Source organism: Typopeltis vanoorti, chromosome 12, assembly GCF_054136105.1.
Source record: "Typopeltis vanoorti isolate ZY-2024b chromosome 12, IOZ_Tvanoo_1.0, whole genome shotgun sequence".
Taxonomy (NCBI): domain Eukaryota; kingdom Metazoa; phylum Arthropoda; class Arachnida; order Uropygi; family Thelyphonidae; genus Typopeltis; species Typopeltis vanoorti.
This window is the reverse complement of record NC_143560.1, coordinates 57,865,948-57,890,138: the sequence shown is the minus strand read 5'-3', so window position 1 is coordinate 57,890,138 and position 24,191 is coordinate 57,865,948. Positions and strand designations below refer to the sequence as shown.

At 34.8% G+C, this 24,191-nt stretch overlaps 1 protein-coding gene across 1 annotated transcript in view; it reads right to left on the bottom strand.

The window, feature by feature from the left end:
- LOC150100816 (replication factor C subunit 4) overlaps window positions 1-24,191 on the bottom strand; it is a 186,340-nt gene that overhangs the window by 38,239 nt on the left and 123,910 nt on the right. Inside the window, exons 10-11 of the mRNA XM_090401390.1 lie at window positions 16,256-16,336; window positions 1,503-1,619 (exon numbers count right to left, since the gene is read on the bottom strand). Coding sequence (XP_090257516.1) covers window positions 1,503-1,619; window positions 16,256-16,336 — 198 coding nt within the window. The remainder of the gene's footprint in view (window positions 1-1,502; window positions 1,620-16,255; window positions 16,337-24,191) is intronic.

Here is a 24,191-nt window from a genome sequence, read left to right as displayed (position 1 = left end):
ACCACCTGAGATTAGCTCTGCTACGCATTCCTGGATGCTGACAATGTCAAGTTCTTTCCTAATATCCTCGTTTTTAATATGATATTGCCATTGACGGCATCTGTTCATGCCTCTAATCTTTCTCAGGACTCTCATATCTGTGGTCCCTAGTCTTTGGTCAAGTGTTTTACTTCTGATCCAGCTCTCAGATCCATAAGCTAAAACTGGTTTGAACACTGTTGTCTTGTATACAGCTAATTTAGTGTTCCGACTAATTTCTCTCTTATTCCATATGAATTTATTCAATTGACTTCCTACCATACCAGCTTTGTTGATTCTGTTGTCTATTTCCATATTTAATTTACCATCTTCAGTAAAAATCGTGCCTAAGTAGCTGAAATGTTTTACTTGTTCCAAAGGTTCTCTGTTCACGACGCAGTTGACATTTTCAACGATTCTACCTATTTTCATTGTCTTTTTAGTGCTGACCATCATAGTCAGGGAATCTTGCAGATTTGTAGCATATTTATTTAGAAATATAACATCATCCACATAAAGCAAAGAGCTGACATTAACATCTCCAATTTTGATATCAGGTTTAATACCACTTTCCTTCATAATGTGATCCATATTGATAATGTAAATCCTTGTCTCACACCATTTAACATTAAGCCATCTTCCTATACTTCCTTGAATTCTAACTGCTGACTTACAACTCAAATAAAGACTAAGTATTGCTTGATATAATGCCCCATTGATACCATATAACTGTAGCGTATTGAATAGCTTCTCTCTTGGCACCTTGTCATATGCCTTTTTCAGATCGACATGTTATATTCCCATGATTTCTCAACTATTTGTCGTAAAGTGAAGATCTGATCCTGACAGCCTCTATATGGCCTGAATCCAGCTTGTTCTTTACCAAGCTTTTCTTCCACAATTCTTCTCAACCGTTTCTCAAGTATACTTGCATTGCATAAATCTTACCAAGAACACTCAGTAGGGAAATACCTCTGTAATTCTCACATTCAGTTTTATTTCCCTTTTTATATATGGGTACTATGAGAGCTCTATTCCAATCATTGGGAATTCGTCCCTCTGTCCAGGCCTTCTGAACTAAGCAGTGCAGCCATTGTATGACTTTTATACCACCATACTTCAGCATTGCTGGTTGAATATTATCTATTCCTGCTATCACATTTCAAGCCTTTGATGGCTTTTTCTACTTTTTACAACAGTCTTTATAGAATAAAAAAAGTGCAAAACATACCCTGAAAACTGATAGTTTTTTTTTTTTTCTTACTGTAATAATCATGAACATTAAACAATGGACAACAGCAAAGTACAAACAGTTGCAACCAAACTGACAGAGGGAACAGAACTATCCAAAATTATCTGATATAAAGATCCTCAAATCTGGCTTTTTTTTATATGACAAGTTACTACATATAAAACCACTAATAAGTATTCATATATAGTTATTTAAATATTCATGAATTAAAAAACATACATAAATTACTTACTGCCATTCTCTCACAAACTGCTGATTTTTGCCTATCAGTTAAATCTCCACTAGTAATCACATACTCATGCAGCTGTACGATTAACTGTCCAGCAGAGTATCCTTCACATATCATGTCCTAAAAATTAACAATCAATATTTTGAACTTAGAATAAATTATTATATATCAAGAAATATTAATTGTGAATTTTACTGCAAATTACCACTGTAAAATCTCGTGAGGTGAAAATTAGAAATAATTTTCACCTATATCGATTTTACATAGGCCATTAAAATACATATAATTAGAAATGCATGTAACCTGTTTAATGTAATAATTTTGTAATATAATGTTAGAATAACTGAATGTAGAACCACAAGCAATTGTAACTAAAATGCTCAGACAGGATTAGGTTAGTGAACTGAAGGTCAACAACCGTCTCAAAGGTCACCAAGACTATGAGTTTTGCACACCAAAACTTATCGTAAGCATGGGTGAAAAAGGGCACTAACCGTAAATCTGGAAGTTTTTTGGATATGATATAAAATGTGGAGATTGAGGGGACGAGCTCTCTTATTTGTTGTTCCTTTGGCAAGCTTTTCAAGGAAGGGAAGAGTCGTGATCCAGCAAACAGTAGTTTATGGAGATCAAGGGGAGTTCGCTGGCAGTATTAAAATATCCTTCTGTGAAATTCTTCGAAGAATGTATCAATCCACATGTGTGCTGATTTGTAGCAGCCAACGAAGTTCCTAACATTGATGAAAAAATGCATTAAAGTTACAAGGAAGGAATCTGCAAGACGACAATCGCCGGACAGTGCCCGATCACAGCAGTAGCACATGTCAAAAGGAACCAGCGGAATTCACCCATAACCTTTTTGAATTCAGGACTGTACAATGAAATAGTGAGCTTGTAAGTAAATTATTTTATGTTAATAGCCTAGATTGTGTGTACAGATGATAGATGTTGATTCTGTTTAACTAATGGTATAATGTGATTGAAGATGTCAGAAAGCCGAACGTCAGTTTGAATGTGTATAATAGAATATTGTAATCTTGAATAGTGCTTGTGTTATATAATGCTTAGAATGTGTATAGTATAATTTTGCCTTATATTAGTTGTAATGAGAGTAAGGTCATGTGTGCTAAAATCCATCCATGTGTTTAATAAGTTGAGTGTAAATAATTTCTTTGTCTAATGCTTTAAGTGAATTGTTCTAATGAATGTGTGGAGAATCAGGCACATGATATGTCCTATTTACTTTTGTATATAAACTGTCTTAGTTAGAATAAACATGTTTGGTTTTGTTAATAGCTTGCCTGATCTCTGTTAGCCAATGCACTATCTCATAAAAAGAAATCGAACCTGTCTGACTTAAGTAAAGTAACAGCCATGACTGAGTAATTTGGAGTTGCTTGAGATAGAATTGATTTAAGAGTTATTCCACGTGCATAGCTAAATATTCTTTTGTATGTAAAGGAAAGATAGAAAATTCTTTTATACAATCCTTAATGATGCAGTCGTTAACAAAAATAAATTTTTAAGGATTAATACATTTGAATAATAGCAATGTAGATTAAGGATTTGGTCCCACCCAGAGACTTTTTCTAAGTCTAAGATGACTAGCAAGTGTGAGACTATACTTTGCGGCAAAGGTGGGGGGGAAAGCTAAGTAGATTACGAAAGGACAAAAGTAAATAATAGTATTGTACAAGCTCAAGTAACCACCAAAACTAACGAGGTAATAGGAGAAACACATGTAGAGTAAAAAGGTAATGTCATAAACAATATATTAAAATATAAATATAAATTACAAATTACTGAACTTTACACTACTCTCAGAATTCCAATGCAGCAGCAGAGAAGTGACTTTACCTGCTAAGGACAAAATTAGGTCAGAATAATCAAATTTTGATTATTCTAACCTAAATTTTTAAACTGGTTCCAGTGTTAACAAATCAGAGTTTGTTAACAGTGGAACCGATTTAAAAATTGTAACTGACAACACGAAGAACTAAAGTCCTAATTAGCACCATCTATTGTTGGACAGAGTTGACGAGTATTAATTTGATCTTAAAGTGACTGTCTCTGAGATTTTTGATAAACTGATATAGCCATAATTGTTGAGATTAGGGGAATATTTTAAAGCTGCTGCTTATTCAAAAACAGTCTCTCTGACTTACAGTGATTTCTTTGTAGCACTTTTGTTATTTTCAATTTGATCCTGTGTGAAGGATTATCCAGGGCATGGTCTGCTGGTCCCAACTTGCCTTAATGATGGTACCAAGTGTAATTGTGTTCTATGGTTCTTCCTGTCTGTTTGTAGTAAGCCAGGTACAGGGCACGTCATACACTCCTGGATGTGATAAAGGAGAAAGTTTGTTCTCAGGTGAATGGACGAGGATTGCCAGTTTGATATGTTTTGAATATGGTGAGGGGTTTTATTTAATTTATTATATATTATATAATATTATTATATCATATATTTATTTATTAATATGTATGGTATTTTTTTAAATCCTTTACCTAAGCGTGGATAAAGTTTACATGTAAAATATATTCAAGACAACACTATTCATATATGAAGGCAGTGATCTAAAATCAAACTGCCCTGATATTGCATAATGCAAAACATTTCCTTTCATATGTGCATGACGCTATAAATTCTGGAAAGAGTAAATACTCAGACAAGCTTTGAAAATATGAGGTCTCATCAGAAGGAGCTGTAGAAATCAATCCATCATAAGCCATACAGAATTCATATATTCATTTTATTGGAGTTATAGCCATCTGTACATTAAATATTATTCAGTACATATGAATTAAGATATGAGTCTGGTGGTAAATTTATTGGCTGTTTATGACATTACTTTTTATAAGACTAAATAAGACAACATGCTACGAGGGTGGTCTGAAAAGTTCTCGGCCTAACAATGAAAAAACGAATTTATAATTTCCAAATTATTTTTATTTTTCAACATAATCTCCCTTAAGACTAATACTTTTATTCCAGCAATGCTCCACGCCATTATCCCGTCCCTGTAGTAGTTCTCAGTAAGATCTGCAAAATACCCTCTACAGCTGCAATCACCTCTTGATTCGAAGAAAAACGCTGACCAGTGAGGAAGAGTTTTAGTTTTGGGAAGAGATAGAAGTCAGAAGGAGCCAAATCTGGGGAATAGGGTGGATGTTCCAACAAATTCATAGTGCAGATTCCTTAATTTTTCCATTGCCAAAACACCTTTGTGGACTCCTGATGAAAGATGTTTTTTCCCCCCTGCAAACTGGGTCTTTTCTCATGAATTTTTTCGACTAGTCTAGTTAAAAGATCAGAAAAATATTCCCTGGTTATTGTTTTACCCTTTTCAAGATAATTAATAAACAAAATGCCTTTAGCATCCCAAAACACCGATGCCATGACCTTTCCTGCTGATGGAACCGACTTTGTCTTCTTTGGTGCTGAACAACCAGCTTCTGTCCACTGTTTTCACTGCTGTTTGGATTCTGGTGTGTACTGGTGAATCCAAGTCTCATCCTTAGTAATAAATTAATGCACAAAATCAGTTTTATTCTTGTTAAAATGCTCCAGGCACTGTTCAGAGATTTCCATGCAAGTGCATTTTTGATCTGCTGTGAGCAAGCATGGCACTCATCTTGTGCAAAGCTTTTTCATTTGCAATTCTTCATGCAAAATATATCCTACATGTTCTTTTGAAATGCCTACAGTCCCACGTGAAGGACTTCCAAAAAGTCCTTCACGTGGATCGTCTTCAAGGCTGGTACAGCCATGTTTACACTCAGTAGCCCATTTCTTAATTGTCAAAAACAAAGGAGAAGAGTGCCCATAAATTTTTATGAACTTCGAATGAATTTCTTTTGGCATTAAACCTTCTTTTACAAAGAATTTTATAATCGCACGATACTCAATTTTAAACATTTCAAGGGATACAGACAACACTTTTGCTTCAGACAGCTGTATAAAACCAACTACTTGATAGAATGACCTGCAATTTCACATGGATGACAGATGGACCAACTTAGAAAAAAAAAAAAAAAAAAACTTGCGGATAGTGCAGATATATGGTCGAGGCCGAGAACTTTTCAGACTACCCTTGAAATTACAATATATTTAATATTTCAGCAAATTCAAATTTTCAGGTAACAATGTACCCACTTATATGATGAATGCAGGCATTACATTGTTGGATGAGGATGTAGCATGGGAATCAAAGTCCTAAATAGTGCCTGTAGTAGGCGAGAATGGGCTGAAGTTCTGAGTCTCGTTCTTATTAGACATCAATATTTTTTTCATCTATATATCAACTCCATCTTTCCCATCCCCACATTGCACTGTTCCTTATACCACCATGCAACTCATATTGTTTTTTAAATAATCCATTATTAGCATTCTACCATACATATAAGTCTGCCTCTGAGGATGACTTATTTTCAGGTTGAAATATCTGGCCAATAAGTTTTTGGTTTTATTTATTTATTTTTTTATTTCTATTCATTTATTACTCTGTCTACATGTAGACAGGTCTCTTCCTTACCATTTTTCTGAAGTGGAGACATAAGCAAGATCTATTGATATGACAGTAATGAAATCCATACTGGTAAATACTTATAAGCCAAGAGATTTCAAAATTGTTTATACTAGATGAAATCGGAGAAATGCTTCACTGCTGATGCTGACTCCTAAAGTTTCTATATAGTACTTTGTTTTCTTATATTTAATCCTGTGTAAAGTGTCAATGAATGGTCTCAACTTACCATAATGGTTGTAGCATATTTATTTCTTATGTTAGACAGATTTAACAGTTCTTTTCTGTTTGCAATAAGCAGCTAAAAAAAGGAACTTTGACATATCCAGTAATTATGCTACTTATCCTTTGGAAAAATGGATAAAGGTTGGTGCTTGATGTGTGGTTTAAAAGTGGTGTAAAGATTATATTTATTTACTAGTTTGACTATCTATTCAGAATCACCCAGATATAGGGAATGGAAACAGTTTTACAGCAATGTTGTACATGATGAAAAATTAAGATATGAGGAGCAGATAAAAAAAATTCTCTTCAGGTTTTTTCTGTTTTTAATTTTCATCATTATGATGTATTTCATGAGAAGAAGTCTACAGTATTTTATCTATTTTACAGGAATTACAACCATTGGCTTAAAAAATGAAAGTGTGATGTAGCTAATTAAGCATAAAAGTATAATTCAGACAGTGGAAATTAAATCAACATATCAAACTTAACAGGTTAGCTTCACAAAAACTTTTAGACAAAAATTTTGGACATCTAAAGCCCACTACATAAAAAGGGATGAGGATAGCAATGGTACATGAACAAACTGGCACAACTCATGCAGAACTTTCAAAAACAAATAATGTTATTAACAATCTAAAACTTCAAAACCAAAATTATAATCTATCCTTCATAACTTTTCCAATTCACAGCTTAAAAATAAAGATAGTTAAATTAAGATAAAAGTCATTATATAAAATAATTTTAAGTCACCAAAAACATACAACTTACTGCACAACTATATAGGAATCATAAATCAGCTACTGCCTTCTTGTTCTTACATAGGGAGTAGGCAAGGCCGTTTTAGCCCTATCTAACTTTTGGAGACTGAGTAGGCAGTTAAATCTCCACTGGTAACCAATCAGAGATAGCTGGCCCAAGGCTATCACAAATTAATTGGTACACAGTGAAGAAGGTAGCTAGCAAGTGCCACCATCTCGTGGTCCCTAACTCTAACACAATATTTTTAATGTCTGATAATAGTGTGGGTTTGATGGCTGATTTTCTTGAGTTTACGGGACGAAAAATCAGAGTTTCTGGGAGAAAAAAACCTGCTTGACCATGCCAGAGATCGACTAACTCGGGAACCAGTTGAGGAAAGGCTTAGAAAATGTTCCTCTAGTTGGCAACTGATTCGAACCAAAGGCTTTTGTCGTGCGGTCAAGCGCCGTAGAGTGCAAACGGCACTTCTACTGAGCTACACAGGCCCCGTAGGAATCATATAAAATGAATTTATCATCAGTATCACTAGCAGTAAAACACAAAGCCCCATTTAAGGTGATAACTTTACCTGTGTTTCTAGACAAGTTCAGTATAAATTTAGAATTATGTTGGAAATTTCCAATGACAGCACAGAAGGAAGAATTTGGAATTGAGTATCTGGGGAAGTGATCTCTCACAAGATGTAATTAATACTAATGACTAAAACTAAATGCTAAAAATGTTTAAAGAATTAAATTTTACTTTTCCAACTTTCTGTTCAGTTAATTAGCATGGTTCATTATTTACTGTTACTTGTAACCAGTTCAGAAACATACTAAAAAACAATATTGTCTAGTTGCTAACAGTACACAAATGCTGTTGGATGTATATTCCACTGTTTTTATCTGAAATGATTTTAACTTGATATGAATTAAAACCATTGGCATAGTCTAGAATTATTTGATGGGAAAACAAACCAGAACACGTATAATCTCAAGCAGAAAATCAAATATATTATACTATTCACATTTATTTTTCCCATGAAAAAGTATTTATGCTCTGACAGCAGTTCTACCTAAATAAACTGTTCAAGCTGTAAACTATCATGCAAACACATCGAGATCATTTTGGCAGCATCATTTAAACTTTTATTTTCTTACTCTGATGTAGTTAATATTATTCATATGAATAATAGAATTTCAAATCTATGATAGCAGAAACTGATCAGGCTAGGGATCTTGGATCTCAAAAGATAATTGCAATGCTGAAATGAACTTTGATATAAAAAGATAAGAAGGTTATTTTACCTCTTTACAAGGCCTTGATAAGACCTCACTTGGACTATTGCATGCAGGTCTGGTCTCTTGGTTTCCATGGTGATTCTGATATAGTAGAAAGACTGCAAAGGAGAATGTCAAAAATGACATCAAAATTATAGAATACTGATTATGAAGACAGATCGAGAATTTGTAAAGTGCAGACATTATCAAACAGGAGAAAGAGGGGGTGATATGATTGAAACTTACAAAGTTCTGGAAGGGTTATACAGAATTTCAGTACATGAAATTTTTATGGAGGGACGGGAAAGAATGCAAAGGCATCCTTGGAAGTTGAGAACGAGTGTTGTCAAGATGGGAGTGAGTGCTAGATTTCTCTCTCATAGAGAGGTGCTTGATTGGAGTGGATTGATGTTTAAATTTGCATGTGCAAGTAGCATGAATGAATTCAAGAACAGGTATGGCAGCTGGTGCAAATAGTATGGCCTTGTAAAATCTCGATTGTAGCTTAAATATTCAAAAGCACATTGCATAGATTTTTTTACAGAGAAGTCCCATGAGAATGTTGTAAAAATAACTTGTTTGTCTCTGTATATTTTATACTAGATATTTTTGTAAATAACCCTTTGGAAGTTAACTGTATATACTCCTTTAATAGAAACATTTCAGAGTGTTAAAAAAACAAGGCAATGTTTTGCCGCCGGAACTGTATGTAATAGATCTATATGGAGGCATAAGAAAGGTGTTGTTTATGAAATTTTGTGTGTATATGAAAGGCTTACAAGCTCTGCGGGGGTGCTTAAGGGTCAAAGCTGTATAACTGAGAGGAGACCTCCACATAGCCTTTAAAGGAATGCAGAGAACCGACCAGGGCTTCTGACCTAATGTCCAATCCTCACCTTCTCGTGGTGCACCCTGTTGGGTATCTACTTTGATACTGAACAAACGAGGATGGGCTGGCAATTTGGGATTTAGTCGACCAAATTGTATTCTTATTGGTTAAACCAAAATAAAAAATGATGGTACAACATGACAAAATTTCATGCCGCCTGGGGCATCGCCCGGTTAAACAAGGCCCCCGTTGTTTTCGCCAGGGAACCAGGGCGAACAGCGCAAAATCAGCTACTGGAACAAATCTGAAAACAAACCCCAACTCAACATCACCAGAGTTAAAGATCGGTACTATCAACGTAAGAAGCCTGAATGGCAAAGAAATGGAGCTAGCTGAGGAATTAGATAAGTACCAGATCGACATAATAGGGGTGACTGAAACAAAAAAGATGAAAACTGGTGAGATCTTTCTGAGCAATAAATACAAAACGTTATATTCAGGCAATGACAATCAAGGAAAAGAAGGAGTAGCCATAGTATTCAACACAAAATATGAGGCTAATCTTCTTGAATGGCAGTCAGTCTCAAGTAGAGTAATGTGGGCAAATATGAGAATGGGGAACTGGACAATGAGACTTATTTGTGCCTATGGTCCCACAGAAGGTTCTACTAAGGTAGAAGTGGAGGATTTTTTTGAGGCTTTAGAAAAAGCAACTGACACAATGAAAAAGGAAAAGTTGGTCCTTGTTGGGGATCTAAATAGTAGAGTAGGAAATGATTGTGAGACATACAAAAATATTTTGGGAAAATTTGGAGAAAAGAGCAAAGCTAATAATAATGGCAGATATCTGTTGGATTTCTGCTCAGGACATGGACTGGTTATTACTAACACCATGTTCCAACATAAAAATGTGCACAAATTCACATGGAGAGAAGAGGCTAGGAATAAGAAAAGTCTCATTGACTATTTTATTGTTGATAGTGATGTTTTCTCCCTGGTGCAGGACACCAGAGTGTACAGAGGATTTGAAATTGGAAGTGATCACTATTTAGTCTTGAGCAGGATAAAATCGAATTTCATATTGAAAAGAATAACATGTAAGAAAGTTTTAAAGCGAATAAAAGTTGAGCAGCTCTCAAATGTGAACTGTAGACTAAAATACAGAAATATTATTCAAAAGAAAATGAAAGAGTTTGAGAACAGGAATCAAACCTTGGAGATTCAGTGGCAAACTCTGAAGGAAACTTTGATTGATTCTGCCAGAGAGGCATGTGGTGAGGTTGTGTGCAAGGATAAAAAAATCAGAACTCCCTGGTGGACACAGGAAGTTAAAGAGGCAGTGAAGGAAAAGAAGAAAGCATACCAAAAGTTCCTGGCAAATAAGTCAGCTTTTACTCTTACAGAATACAGAGACAAATGTAAGAAAGTTAAACAGTGTGTAAAACTAGCTAAACAAAAGTCATGGGAGGACTTTGGCAAGAGTATAGAAAATAAATATCAAGAAGGTGGCAAAATATTCTGGAGGTTGTTGAAGAAGCTTAGGAATGGAGGAAAGAGTGCTGTAAAAGGAATTAGAGATGATAAAGGTGAAATGAAAACAGGAGAAAAAGATATCCTTGAAGTATGGAGTAATTACTTTGAAAAACTGCTAAATGAAACAAGCAGTGATGACAGCACAGTGATAAAAAACACTGACCAGGCATGCAGTCAGGAATACATATCCATACTTGAAGTAGAAAAAGCCATCAAAGGCTTGAAATGTGGAAAGGCAGCAGGAATAGATGATATCCGACCAGAAATGCTGAAGTATGGTGGTATAAGAGTCTTACAGTGTCTGCACTGCATAGTCCAGAAAGCCTGGACAGAGGGACGAATTCCCGATGATTGGAGTAGAGCTCTCATAGTACCCATATATAAAAAGGGAAATAAAACTGAATGTGAGAATTACAGAGGTATTTCCCTACTGAGTGTTCCTGGCAAGATCTATGCAAGTATACTTGAGAAACGGTTGAGAAGAATTGTGGAAGAAAAGCTTGGTGAAGAACAAGCTGGATTCAGGCCAAATAGAGGCTGTCAGGATCAGATCTTCACTTTACGACAAATAGTCGAGAAAGCATGGGAATATAACAAAGATCTGTATTTAAGTTTTGTCGATTTGGAAAAGGCATATGACAAGGTGCCAAGAGAGAAGCTATTCAATACGCTGCAGTTATATGGTGTCAATGGGGCATTATATCAAGCAATACTTAGTCTTTATTTGAGTTGTGAGTCAGCAGTTAGAATTGAAGGAAGTACAGGAAGATGGTTTAATGTTAAATCTGGTGTGAGACAAGGATGTACATTATCCCCTCTGTTATTCATTATCTATATGGATCACATTATGAAGGAATGTGGTATTAAACCTGATATCAAAATTGGAGCTGTTAATGTCAGCTCTTTGCTTTATGCGGATGATGTTATACTTCTAAATAAATCCGCTACAAATCTGCAAGATTCTCTGACTAAATTGAATAGCTGTTGTAATAGATATGGTATGAAGGTCAGCAATAAAAAGACAAAGACAATGAAAATAGGCAGAATCATTGAAAATGTCAACTGTGTTGTGAATGGAGAACCTGTGGAACAAGTAAAACATTTCAGCTACTAAGGCACAATTTTTACTGAAGATGGTAAATTAAATATAGAAATAGACAACAGAATCAGCAAAGCTGGTATCGTGGGAAGTCAATTGAATAAATTCATATGGAATAAGAAAGAAATTAGTCGGAACACTAAATTAGCTGTATACAAGACTGTATTCAAACCAATTTTAACTTATGGATCTGAGAGCTGGGTCAGAAGTAAAACACTTGACCAAAGACTAGAGACCGCAGATATGAGAGTCCTGAGAAAGATTAGAGGCGTGAATAGATGGCATCAATGGCAATATCATATTAAAAATGAGGATATTAGGAAAGAACTTGACATTGTCAGCATCCAGGAATGCGTTAGCAGAGCTAATCTCATATGGTATGGTCACTTAAATAGAATGGGAGAGGAAAGATTAGCAAAACAAGTGTTCTCTGCCAGGTTGGCAGGAAAACGACCCAGAGGAAGACCAAGATATAGGTGGATTGATACGGTACAAAGTGCCTTAGATGATAGAAATATAAGATCTGATAATGTTGGAGTCTTGACAAGTAACAGACTGATTTGGAGGAAAATTGTAGATAGGAAGTTAGTAATGATGTAATTTTTTCATGTAGTACTGTCATATCCTGTACACCCCTTGAGGGTACATGGCAGGAATTTGATGATGATGATGATACAAGCTCTGCACATAAACACCTCCGAAGTCAGTCAGAAAGGTTCAAACAACTTTCCGATGGCAGGCAACTTACAATCAAAAGAAAGCGGGCCGAACTTGAAAGAAGATGAAAGAGTCATGCCGAGTTCTTTGGGGGGGTTACAAACATGCTAGGTCTCAGAGAAGGCATAATAAAAAGGGAGAGAGCCAAGCACATAGAAGCTTCCCGGTTTGAGATGTCGCTAGAGAGAGATGACTTCTAGGCCAGAGAGAGGGTTTCCAGAGGCTGCAGATGGAGCTCCCCGCTTCCAGTCGCCACCAGAGACTTCCAGTTGTCCAGGCATTTCGGCGATCCCAAGCCAGAGGAGAAAAGCCTATGTAAATTCCCGAAGCAGAGAGTTGGTGGCAGTTTCAGTTATTGGAAGAGCTTCCAGTTGCCGAGAAGAGAGAGGGATCCCATTTGTGAGTCAAAAGAGACAGTTGGTGGCAATTAGTTTCTTAGAGGCAGGAGTTCAAGCTACTTAAGACAGCAGTTGTCCAGGCATTTTTGGCGAGCCCAAGCAGAGGCTTGGGCTCGCTTTATAATCATTATAATTCCGATGAGACACTACTGATGCCAGATTTCCTGAGGAAGCTCAAGATCTGAATTGAAAGAATGCAATAAAAATCAAGGTTTAATTCTCCATCAAGTGTGGTCAGCTTTAATAAAAAATCTACCTCAATCTGAGCATGGACTGCATAAACGAGAACAAGAACACGTGACATCGTCCAGTATTGCTCAACGTCAATAACGTTTTATATCTGCATTCTGTTATTTGAGTTTATGAATAGCCAGACGGTTATGATTTGTATTTATTAATTTCTATTGTTTAAACTTTAAGTTATACTATTTAACCCTGAAGATGTAAATCCTACGATTTACGAAACTTGTCGGGAACTATTATTATTTCAGTATATTGTATAACTGAATAATAAAAAATGTGGTGTAATCACCGAAATATGTCTTTTGAACCAATTAGTCACAGAAGTCTATGCCTGCAATATTTGAAGTTGATATAAAGTTTGTAAAAGTAATTTAACAGAGAGGTAGCTAACCTCTTTGCAAGTAAACCAGGAGTTTAATAAGTGAAAATTGTAAGCAGAGAGTAAATAAGTTTTTGAGTTAAAGAGATTAATTATTATTGAAGTAAAAAAGATTCTAATTTATGCTACAGAATTTTTACAGATGGATAGAAGTAATCTCCCTAATGTTTAAATTCGTGTATATTTCATAGTAATGTAAATAAAAATGTGTTTTGATTTTTTTTGTTAAAAGAGTATGGTCTGTTTGTTTATTTACAACTGCACTGTTTCTAAATAAATTGGACTTGTGAGCGGGAAAGTATAGACCACACAAACAGTCGTGGTCTATACTTTTACTTACCTTTACGCTTCAGATAGCTGAAACGTAAAGTTAAGTAAAAGTATAGACCACGACTGTTTGTGTAAAGTTTTATTGAAGGAAACTGTGTTAGAGAAAGAGAAATCTACTGGCCGTATTATTGAGTTTTATGCTAATTAAATGATATTAGTGGCGCAGTCTAAATTAAATAAATTTTCTAGTATCTTAGGCATAAGACTCATAGTGCAAAGGGTAGATAAACATAGTACATAATAATATAAGCAAGAAAGATTCAGAGAGAAAGCGCGCACAGCAGATTACAATAACGGTATATAAGGTATAGAGAAAAAATAAAGAGAAAAACAGCATATGATTACAGCCTCGCTTGATCAGTTCCTGACTCTCTAGAGGTCTCTCTTAATAATAATATAATAAGGTTTTTTTAAGGATCAAAATGTGACTGGCTTCAGCATTTTATCATGTAATTACCCCTTCATTCCTGACTCCCTACAATCAAGCAATGATAGCACAGTGGTAAAAACACTCAACAGACATGCAGTCAGGAATATATATATCCATACTTGAATTAGAAAAAGCCTTCAAAGGCTTGAAATCTGGAAAGGCAGGAGTAGGAAAAACATGAAGGTCTTACAATGGCTGCACTGCATAGTTCAGAAGACCTGGACAGAGGGAAGAATTCCAGATGATTGGAGTAGAGCTCTCATAGTACACATATATAAAAAAGGAAATAAAACTGAATGTGAGAATTACAGAGGTATTTCTCTACTGAGTATTCCTGGTAAGATTTATGCCAGTATACTTGAGAAACGGTTGAGAAGTGTGGAAGAGAAGCTTGGTGAAGAACAAGCTGGATTCAGGCCAAATAGAGACGGTCAGGATCAGATTTTCACTTTACAACAAATAGTTGAGAAATCATGGGAATATAACAAAGATCTGTATTTACATTTTGTAGATGTGGAAAAGGCATATGACAAGGTGCCCAAGAGAGAAGTTATTCAAAATGCTACAGTTATGTGGTGTCAATGGGACAACATATAACTGTAACTTTTGAGTCTTCATTTGATTTATAAGTCAGCAGTTAGGATTGAAGGAAGTACAGGAAGATGGTTTAATATTAAATCTGGTGTCAGACAAGGATGTACATTATCTGCTCTGTTATTGATTATCTATATGGATCAAATTATGAAGTGGTATTAAACCTGATATCAAAATTAGTATTATATCTTTGCTATTACAAGTTTATATCAAAGTTACTAATAGTCAATAGTTGCAAGTGTTGGAACTAGGAAATCTTGTTGTTCTCCTTCGTATGCTCTTGGTAGGCATTCTTGGCAAATATGACGAATGGTCTGCTTCTCACTTTCACAGTCACATTGTGGGGAATGAATTTTCTGGCACTTGTAAAAAAAAAAGTCTGCACATTGACCATGGTTAGTCCTTAACTGATTTAGAGTAATCCAAGTTTTACATGGTAGGTCATATCCAGGTGGTTGTTCAATGCAGGAAAGGTTCTGCAGGTCTGGATCTGCAAACACCTCCCATTGGCATCTCCACTCTTGATTGACGTCAAAATTGTCCTGCTAGAGGACAATTTTGACGTCACTAATAGGACCCTCATATCTGTGGTCTCTAGTCTTTGATTAAGTGCTTTATTTCTAACCCAACTCTCAGATCAATGTGCAACAAACCTTACATGGACTTACACCACAGCAAATTATTTCTTCACTAGAATTATTTCTTTAGTATTTGCAATTCTTTCTTAGGAATAATTTTCAGATACGGGCTCATAATCATTAAAATAGTTTATTTGCTTTAAAAAATAATAAAACAGCGTGACTATGAATCTGTTGACAAAATAAACTTGCAAGCTGTGAGGGGGAAAAAAAGGAAAAAAGAGTGCTCGGTTTCAACGGTATCTTTAATCAAAAGCCATCTGCATTTTGATTAGAACTGTTAATTTAATCAAAATATAATTTAAAACTAGCCAATTTCATAGGAGAAGGGTGGGGGGGGGGGGCTGTGAATTAAAATATCTTAACATAAAAAACAGATTACTTCTGATTTGTTTTCTACAATACAAATAGTATTTTAAAAATACTTTTAATATTAATAGACTGTGTGGGCAATTACAAACAAAAAACATGCATTTTTTTTAATGTTTTTATAATTTTACGTTCTGATTTCAAGTTTATTTCATTTGTTTGAGGTTATAAACCTATACAAAATTTCAGGAAAATTGAAACAATGATGCAGCTGACACCAGACTAGCATGCACAAAAGATACTGATGGTTAGCAAAATTGGTTATGCCTTATAACTTCATGAGTAATTTCTTGTTCTGCTGCTATGGAGATACAGAAATTTGAAAACAGTGGCATGTAATTGTCACAGTGAAAATTCTAAAGCACTATCAGTTCTCTGAGTTTTCATCTAAATAAACAAATTCATATTTGCAAAATTTTCTCACTTACTGTAATATATTGTTGAAGTTTTTCATAAGAGTTAGACTTGCAAATCATCATTAAATCTACAATCCATTTTTCTGGAATTATCTGAAAATAAATATTCAAATTATGGCACATCAGCAAAGAAGTTCACATAAACAGTTGATGGAATCAACAAAACTAAATTATACTTAAATAGAAAAAATGATTCACATCATATTTTGGGAAAAACATTCTTTAAGTTTTTTTGTAAAAAGTTTTTTGTATAAATTTATGATATGTTGAAAGTTTATTTTTCACTTGGTTAGAGTATAATAAATTTAGTTTAATCCTTTATCCAAGTGTGAGCAAACAAAGTTTGCGCCTGAAAGTATCTTCAATGGACTGGGGTAAGGTGGTACAACACCAGGACACTCCTTGCAAAGGTGGAGCAAGCTACCAACTCTTACCTGTTTTACCACCTTACCCCAGTCCTGAAGATACTTTCAGGTGCAAACTTTGTTTGCTCATACTTGGATAAAGGATTAAACTAAATTTATTAAATTTATGATATATTAGTACCATGGATGGACTAAGGAATTTTTTTCCCTATCTTTATTAATTTTATTTTTTACATAGTCCAGAAATCCTACTGTAGTGACCAAACATGGAACTTTCTGAAGGTATCACAGACCAGGGGTGGCTCGTGCATAGGCACTGCAGAACTGCAGTATCCCCAATTTTTCTAGATATATAAATATATTTATTAATATTTGCTTGTAATATTTAATTTTATCATTAACAATCCTATACAATTCTCTTATTTTGTATAAAAAATAATAAAAATCCATCTTGTAGCACTTAGGAGGGCGAAGGATGCTGGCAGCGCTGTGTTTACCACAGTGTCATATTGCTAAGAGCGCAAGCATATGCACGTCATAGTGAGATGCGAGCTATTAGCATAATGCGGCACAGTCCATCATGCAGTTCCACTATTGTTTATATGCAGTTTGTCCCAGTAGTAGTGTTCGTAGTGCTTATCATGTTTACTCCATTTTTTTAAATATTTGGACATTACAATTAAAGGATTTAATTGTAATGTCCAAATATTGTAAATCCATTCCTTTAATTACAATTAAAGGAATGGATTTCATTTTTAAGTAATTTTGAATTATACCCAACTGTATAATTTTATCGATAATAAACAATATTTTTTCATGAAACAAAACAAGAAGAATATATTTTATTTTTAAGTAATTTTGAATTATACCAAACAGTATAAATGTATCGATAATAAACAATATTTTTTCATGTTTAATTTTTTTTAAAATTTTTACCATAATTTTTAAATTTATCCACACATATACACTGTACTTACAGTGGTGTATGTATATTTTGAAAGTTGCAGCACCCCCACGATTTCAAGCCATGAGCTGCCACTGTTACAGACCTCCACAATAAATGGGGCAATGGTCTAACACTGGGCAATGAAATTCATCTCCTAAAGACAATCACAAACAGTCATGAGAATGGCAGGATTTCTCTTACTTGGTTGAAGAGCAGATATGCTAACCACTTGGCCAACAAGGCTGGCATTCGATTTCTTTATTTTGACATGGAGATAGAGTCTTCAAGAGTTGAAGCTACTATGGAGAGTGAATCAATTCAGTAGTGATGCATGAACAAGACTAGGCTAACAATATGGAACTTAGATATGGGAGAACACCATAATTAAAATTAACCTTAACTGAATTAACTAAGGCCAGTGTTGTTTCTTTTTGTTGTTCTTGCTAAACCAGAGCAAATGGTGAAGCTGAGCCAACAACTGGATCAGCTTCAAACAGTACTGAAAGTATATCAAATCAATATATGCAGAGAAATTTCAAAAATACTTTGATAAAAGAGAGAGAGGAGAATAAAATACATGAGATATTTCTAAATAATAAGTTTAAGATGATTTATTCACACAGTAGAGATCAGGAAAAGGAAACAGGGCTGAAGGTTGAGTTAGGTCGATTGGAATTATGGTGGCTGAAATAGCTCAGACTATGAAGACAGTATATTATGTCATTCACTTGGTTATACTATAAATTAAAGATGCCAAGAAATTATATTCTTGGTTTCATCCTTTATCCAAGTGTAAGCAAACAAAGTTTGCATGTGAAGTAACTTCACGACTGGGCTACTCGTATATAGACTAATGACTTCACATCAATTGTCTTAGTGTCCCATAATGCAAAGAACATATCCTTACAGACAAGTATAATGCTATGCATTATGAGAAGGGCCCAGACCGGTTTTGACCTATACTGAGGTATGTTTAAGTGTGTAGATACCTCACCAAAAACTGTGAGTAATCTACAAGATCACTCTAAATCTCACTGAGCAAACCTAAACTCATTATTCCTGACCTGAATCACTGCAGGACAGGAAATTCAGTGACGGTTCCACCCAGTGACAAGCAAAATCCTGCCACCAAGTAGAACCTCTCTACTCCCCAGGAAGTAAGCTAACCCAATGATGAGCAGTAATAAATGTCATCAGTGAGAGCCAGACTCACTGAGGACTCATCAGTGGAAGCCACAAGTGATACCAAGGTTGAAGTAATGAAGAAGTCATATTTCCATATCATATTGAAAGTTGATGTGAAGGCACACAGATACAAGGAAAGTGTTGAGGGCATGTAGTTGGGACAACCCAAACTAATTACAAGAATTCTAATGTGAAAGACTAAGGTAGAAAAAGATATTTAAGTATAATTTATAATTATTTTGCAAAGTGATATTCAAAACACTGTGTTCTTTATCACAACATATATTTCCTTTTAACAAATTAAGCTGGTCAATAACTGCATAATCTCTACATGAGTATCATATCAATTACATATAAAATATATACTGTTTTCCAATTGAAAGATAACGTACATATGGTCGCTAAGTGAGATGTATTGGTAGTGGTACTTGTGGCAAGCTACAAATAACTTGCAGTTATTACCAATTGCATAGGCATATAATTTATTTAGTTATGTATTTAATTTCTTGGGTAGGAGGAGGGGATGAGTGACAATTTGGATTTTTAACCAAATGGTGTGACATCTGAATTTTAAGTAAACATAAGTTTATGAAAAGTTCACATTTTTCAGCAAAAATAGTCCGTCTTCTCCTGACAAACACATTGGAGTTTAAGCACTTCAAAACTTATTTAATAACATTTAGCACACGGCTGCAAAAAGGGAAAAAAATCCTGCTGTATAGCCCCAACAACTTTGCATCTCCCCCCTCCCCAAATAAAAAACTGAGGCTAAACTATGGAATGACCATGGAATGAATTCAGGGCGCCACTGACACATACCAGATGTGCTGGAGTGAGTTTTTAATGAAATGGACTGTATTATCTTAGCTATCTGAATTAGTTGCAATATCCACCAAGTAAATATTGTTCCCATATAAAACACTTCTAGCCTGGAACTTAAATGGGAGCCATGCATATATTATCATATACAATATGCATAATATATTAAGTATGCTTTCATATATTATACATAATAAAATGTGTAAAGTGAATTATGTATAACTTGATATTTATAAGAACAATTCAAGTATAACAAATATTGTCAATAACAGTTTTAGAGAGTAAAATATTTAATTTTAGGTGAAAATAAGTTCAATGTTAGCTAATGTGCAGATGAATGTATATCCAATTTATTACCTTTGTCATGTGTCATATCAAAACATTGAACTATACTGTCCGCACTGAACCTCCTTAGTTTAAAAAACGATAAAAAATCGAAATGTAGAAATACGTAAGGTTTGGGTTGTTCCAGGGATTCTACAAGTTTCATCCAGAATTTTTTCCGGCATCATGATGCGATGCCACTGCTGGACAGGGCAGTGGTAGGTTTAAACATGCTGTCAGGAGCAGAGAAAGCACAAGTTGTCTGGTGGTTAGCTGAGCTGAAACCAATCAAAGCAGTGCAACATAAGTTCTGTCAGGTGTACAAAAAGACAGCACCTGACCCCCAAGAGTATCTGTTTGTGGAAAGAAAATTTCCTAATGACAGGAAGCAGCCAATATTGGAAGAGAAAGTAGAGAGGATTCGCAAGACCTTTCTTGTGAATTTGTTGTGTCATCCTATCTTCCTAACTGATCCATTTATGTTGGTTAGTTGGATCTATTCTTATTTCTTTAAATTCCGTTTTCATTTTGTTAGATGCTGATTGATACTAATCCGAATATAAGGAAATTTATATTATACTGTGCCACCCTATAATCAGATTAGTCTATATAATACAGAGGAATCAATCATCAACTAACTTTTGCAATCTCACTTTATACAGGCCGAGGTTAATATTATCATTTAAGGCTTCCGCAAGGTTCTAATAAGTTTTATGAGCAGTGCAATGAAGAAAAATCAGGCAAACAACAAATTAATTCAATAAAATAAACATTTAATACAGGGTTATAGAACATGTACATTTAAGCATAATTTTATAAGCAAGATAATCTAATTGAACAATACTCAAAATATCTCTGAGACACTAGTAGCCACTCGGTTTGGTTTAAAGATTAGAGTTAAATTTACAGATCTTATTCTTCAACGCTTAAATACTATTATCACAACCTGTCTCTATTCAATGAGATGATTCAATTCTTTTATACATCAACTTAGTTCAAATACTCATAACAAACATAAAACATTAGGCATCAAACATTCAGCTGTCAATTCTATATTCTTCCGAATAATTAAAAATGGTTCGCACAGTTTAATGTTCCAGAATCTTTACAGTAATTATTCTTAAAGTAGAATTCTCTAATTCTCTCTTAGTCAACAAACACTTAATTTAATTACGAGGCAGTTATCATTTCAAGGGGGGGGAACACTTTAAAAGCTTCATACTTCAGCTATTTTTAGTAGAATGCCACAGTTAATGTTAAGATATATCAGGTGGAGCTAACTCTTATTTCTTCACACTGAAATACAAAAAGGACTGCTCTTACCAGAATACACCTTTTACATGCTGGATTTACTATAGACACACTTAAAACTGTAGTTAACTATTACTTTGAAGTAACACTATTCAAAAGAAATCTTCACTATAATAACTGAAATATTAAACATAGAGTTTCACACGTCTTGACACACTCATTTTAGGTAATCTACTTATTCTTTATTTTCTTCTATGCATTAAATTCAGCTTTGCACTATTCTTCCTCAAAACAATTGGAATTCATTGTAATTTTAGAATTCCATAGAAATATTCCGAATTGCCTATTAATTTTCCAGTCCTTTCTTAATCTATTTACGGCATTTCCAAATCCCCTTACTGCCACCCATTACTTCACTCCTTGCTGTTTCGAACACTTCTCCCCTCTTTACTTTCGTTTTCCAATTAAATACCTTCATTCTTCCCACCAAAATCCGGTTCTAGCCAGTCCAGCTCATATCAACTCCTTCTCCCTTCGAATACCGTAGCTCACGGTCCACGCACGCGTTATCTAAAATTAACTCCATTTCCTTGACAACAGCCAATCAAATCTAATCAGAAGAATTACATAAAATCACGCTTACATACAGAAATAAAAGACATATCACAATTCATATACATTTAAATTTACATACATAGTTTCTTATAATAAATTTTATAGAATAAACTAAATAAAATGAATGACATATTTATATAGAGTATTTTCATTATTATTACATATTCTAAGATTAAATAATTAATTAATAACAAACAAAACTCAAATCATTTATATGAATAATATATTACAAGCAAGAGACTGACAACAAATGATATTTACAAGTCTTGCTTATGACATGGTGGATTATGTTAAATGTGAATGAAGTATTATAATATATAATATATCTTCATTCACAATTTAACACAAGGCCTTTTTGTGAAGCCCGACAAAATCCATTAGTAGAGTGTCATGTGAACCCCGCTCCACCGTTCACAAGATTGTCCATTGTACGTTGCGTCCACATGCATACAAAGTGCAGGTGTTGCAGGAGATCAAGCAAAATGATAAGCCACAACAGGTAATGTTTGCAGCTGAAATTCTGGAATGTGTCAACGAGAATCCAGATTTGCTTTTTGGATGAAGCCACTTTTCATGTCAGCGGAAATGTGAACAGGCACAATGTCAGGATATGGGGAAGGGAAAATCCTCACGGTGTCATGGAACATGGGCGTGACAGTCTCAAGGTAAACATCTGGTGTGGTGTAATGAGAAACACTATCATTGGCCCATTTTTTTTTTCTGTGGAAAGCAATATCAACAGAATGATTTACCTCAAAAAGCTGGAAAATTTCGTCTTTCCACAACTTGAAGACTTGCAACTGCATATCCTCTTTCAACAGGATGGTGACCTGACACACTGGCTTTTGGAGGTCTGTGCAACTCTTGACAGGGTCTTTCCCCAGCAGTGGATTGGACGTGGAGGACCAATTCCCTGGCCATATCCCATTTGATTTTTTTCTTGTGAGGACATATGAAGGAGACAGTCTACACAGCTAAAGTGGACAGCCTAGAGAACCTGAAACATCGCATTTTGCTGCTGTGTCCTCCATCACCCCTGATATGCTTCAGAGAACCTGGTCAGAGATAGACTATCGACTTGACATTGTGCATGCTACTAAAGGAACACACACACACACAAACAAGTGTTCCTTCTCATTCGTACAATTTTGACACCATGGACCATACACTTAGGTAGTAGTAACACGTTGAAACTAGGGAAGTCCAATGTGGGCACCCTGTATATGTAGCTGGAGCATATCGTTGAAAATGTCAACTGCGTTGTCAATGGAGAACCTGTGGAACAAGTAAAAAATTTCAGCTACTGAGGCACAATTTTTACTGAAGATGGTAAATTAAATATGGAAATAGACAACAGAATCAAAGCTGGTATGGTAGGAAGTCAATTGAATAAATTCATATGGAATAAGAGAGAAATTAGTCAGAACATTAAATTGGCTGTATACAAGACGGTGTTCAAACCAGTTTTAATGTATGGATCTGAGAGCTGGATCAGAAGTAAAACACTTGACCCAAGACTAGAAACTACAGATATGAGAGTGCTGAGAAAGATTAGGGGCATCAACAGATGGCATCAATGGCAATATCATATTAAAACTGAGGATATTAAGAAAGAACTTGACATCGTCAGCATCCAGGAATGCATTAGCAGAGCTAATCTCAGGTGGTATGGTCACTTAAACAGAATGGGCGTGGAAAGATTAGCCAAACAAGTGTTCTCCAGGTTGGCAGGAAAAAGACAGAGGAAGATCAAAATATAGGTGGATTTATAGGGTAAAAAGTGCCTTAGAAGATAGATATATAAATATAAGATCTGACAATGTTGTAGCTTTGACAGGTAACAGATTGATTTGGCAGAAAATTGTAGGTAGGAAGTTAATAATGATGTACATTTTTCATGTAGTACTATCATATCCTGTATACCCCTTGAGGGTAGATGGCAGGAATTTGATGATGATGAAGTAAATTTGTGAAACATTACTCCACTGCCCAAAACTTAAATAGATCTGATGGTGATATATAGGAAATAGTACTTTTTCAAACTTCTAATTTGTTTAATTATATAATTTAAATTAGGAAAGTCTTGACCGTTTTCGTTATCTTACTGTATTCAATTTGTGCACTGAAGATGCCTATGAAACATGCAAAATTACAATTAAATATTAATATTGTCTATGTAAGTTTTTCATCTTTATTATTAGTAGTATGCCAACTCTCATGGACACTGCTAGTTTCTTCAAACTGATTATACTGTACCATTACTTGATATATTTATCATCAGTTCGATTAGCCTGATTTCGAACTAACTAACTCCTTGTGGCACAGAAATCAGTGACTCAGATTTTGTATACAAACAATGCTGAACTTTTGTTTGTTTAAATGCTGTCATCTTGAGTAGATGAAAAACTATCTTTAGTTAAGTACATATCAACAATTTATTTTT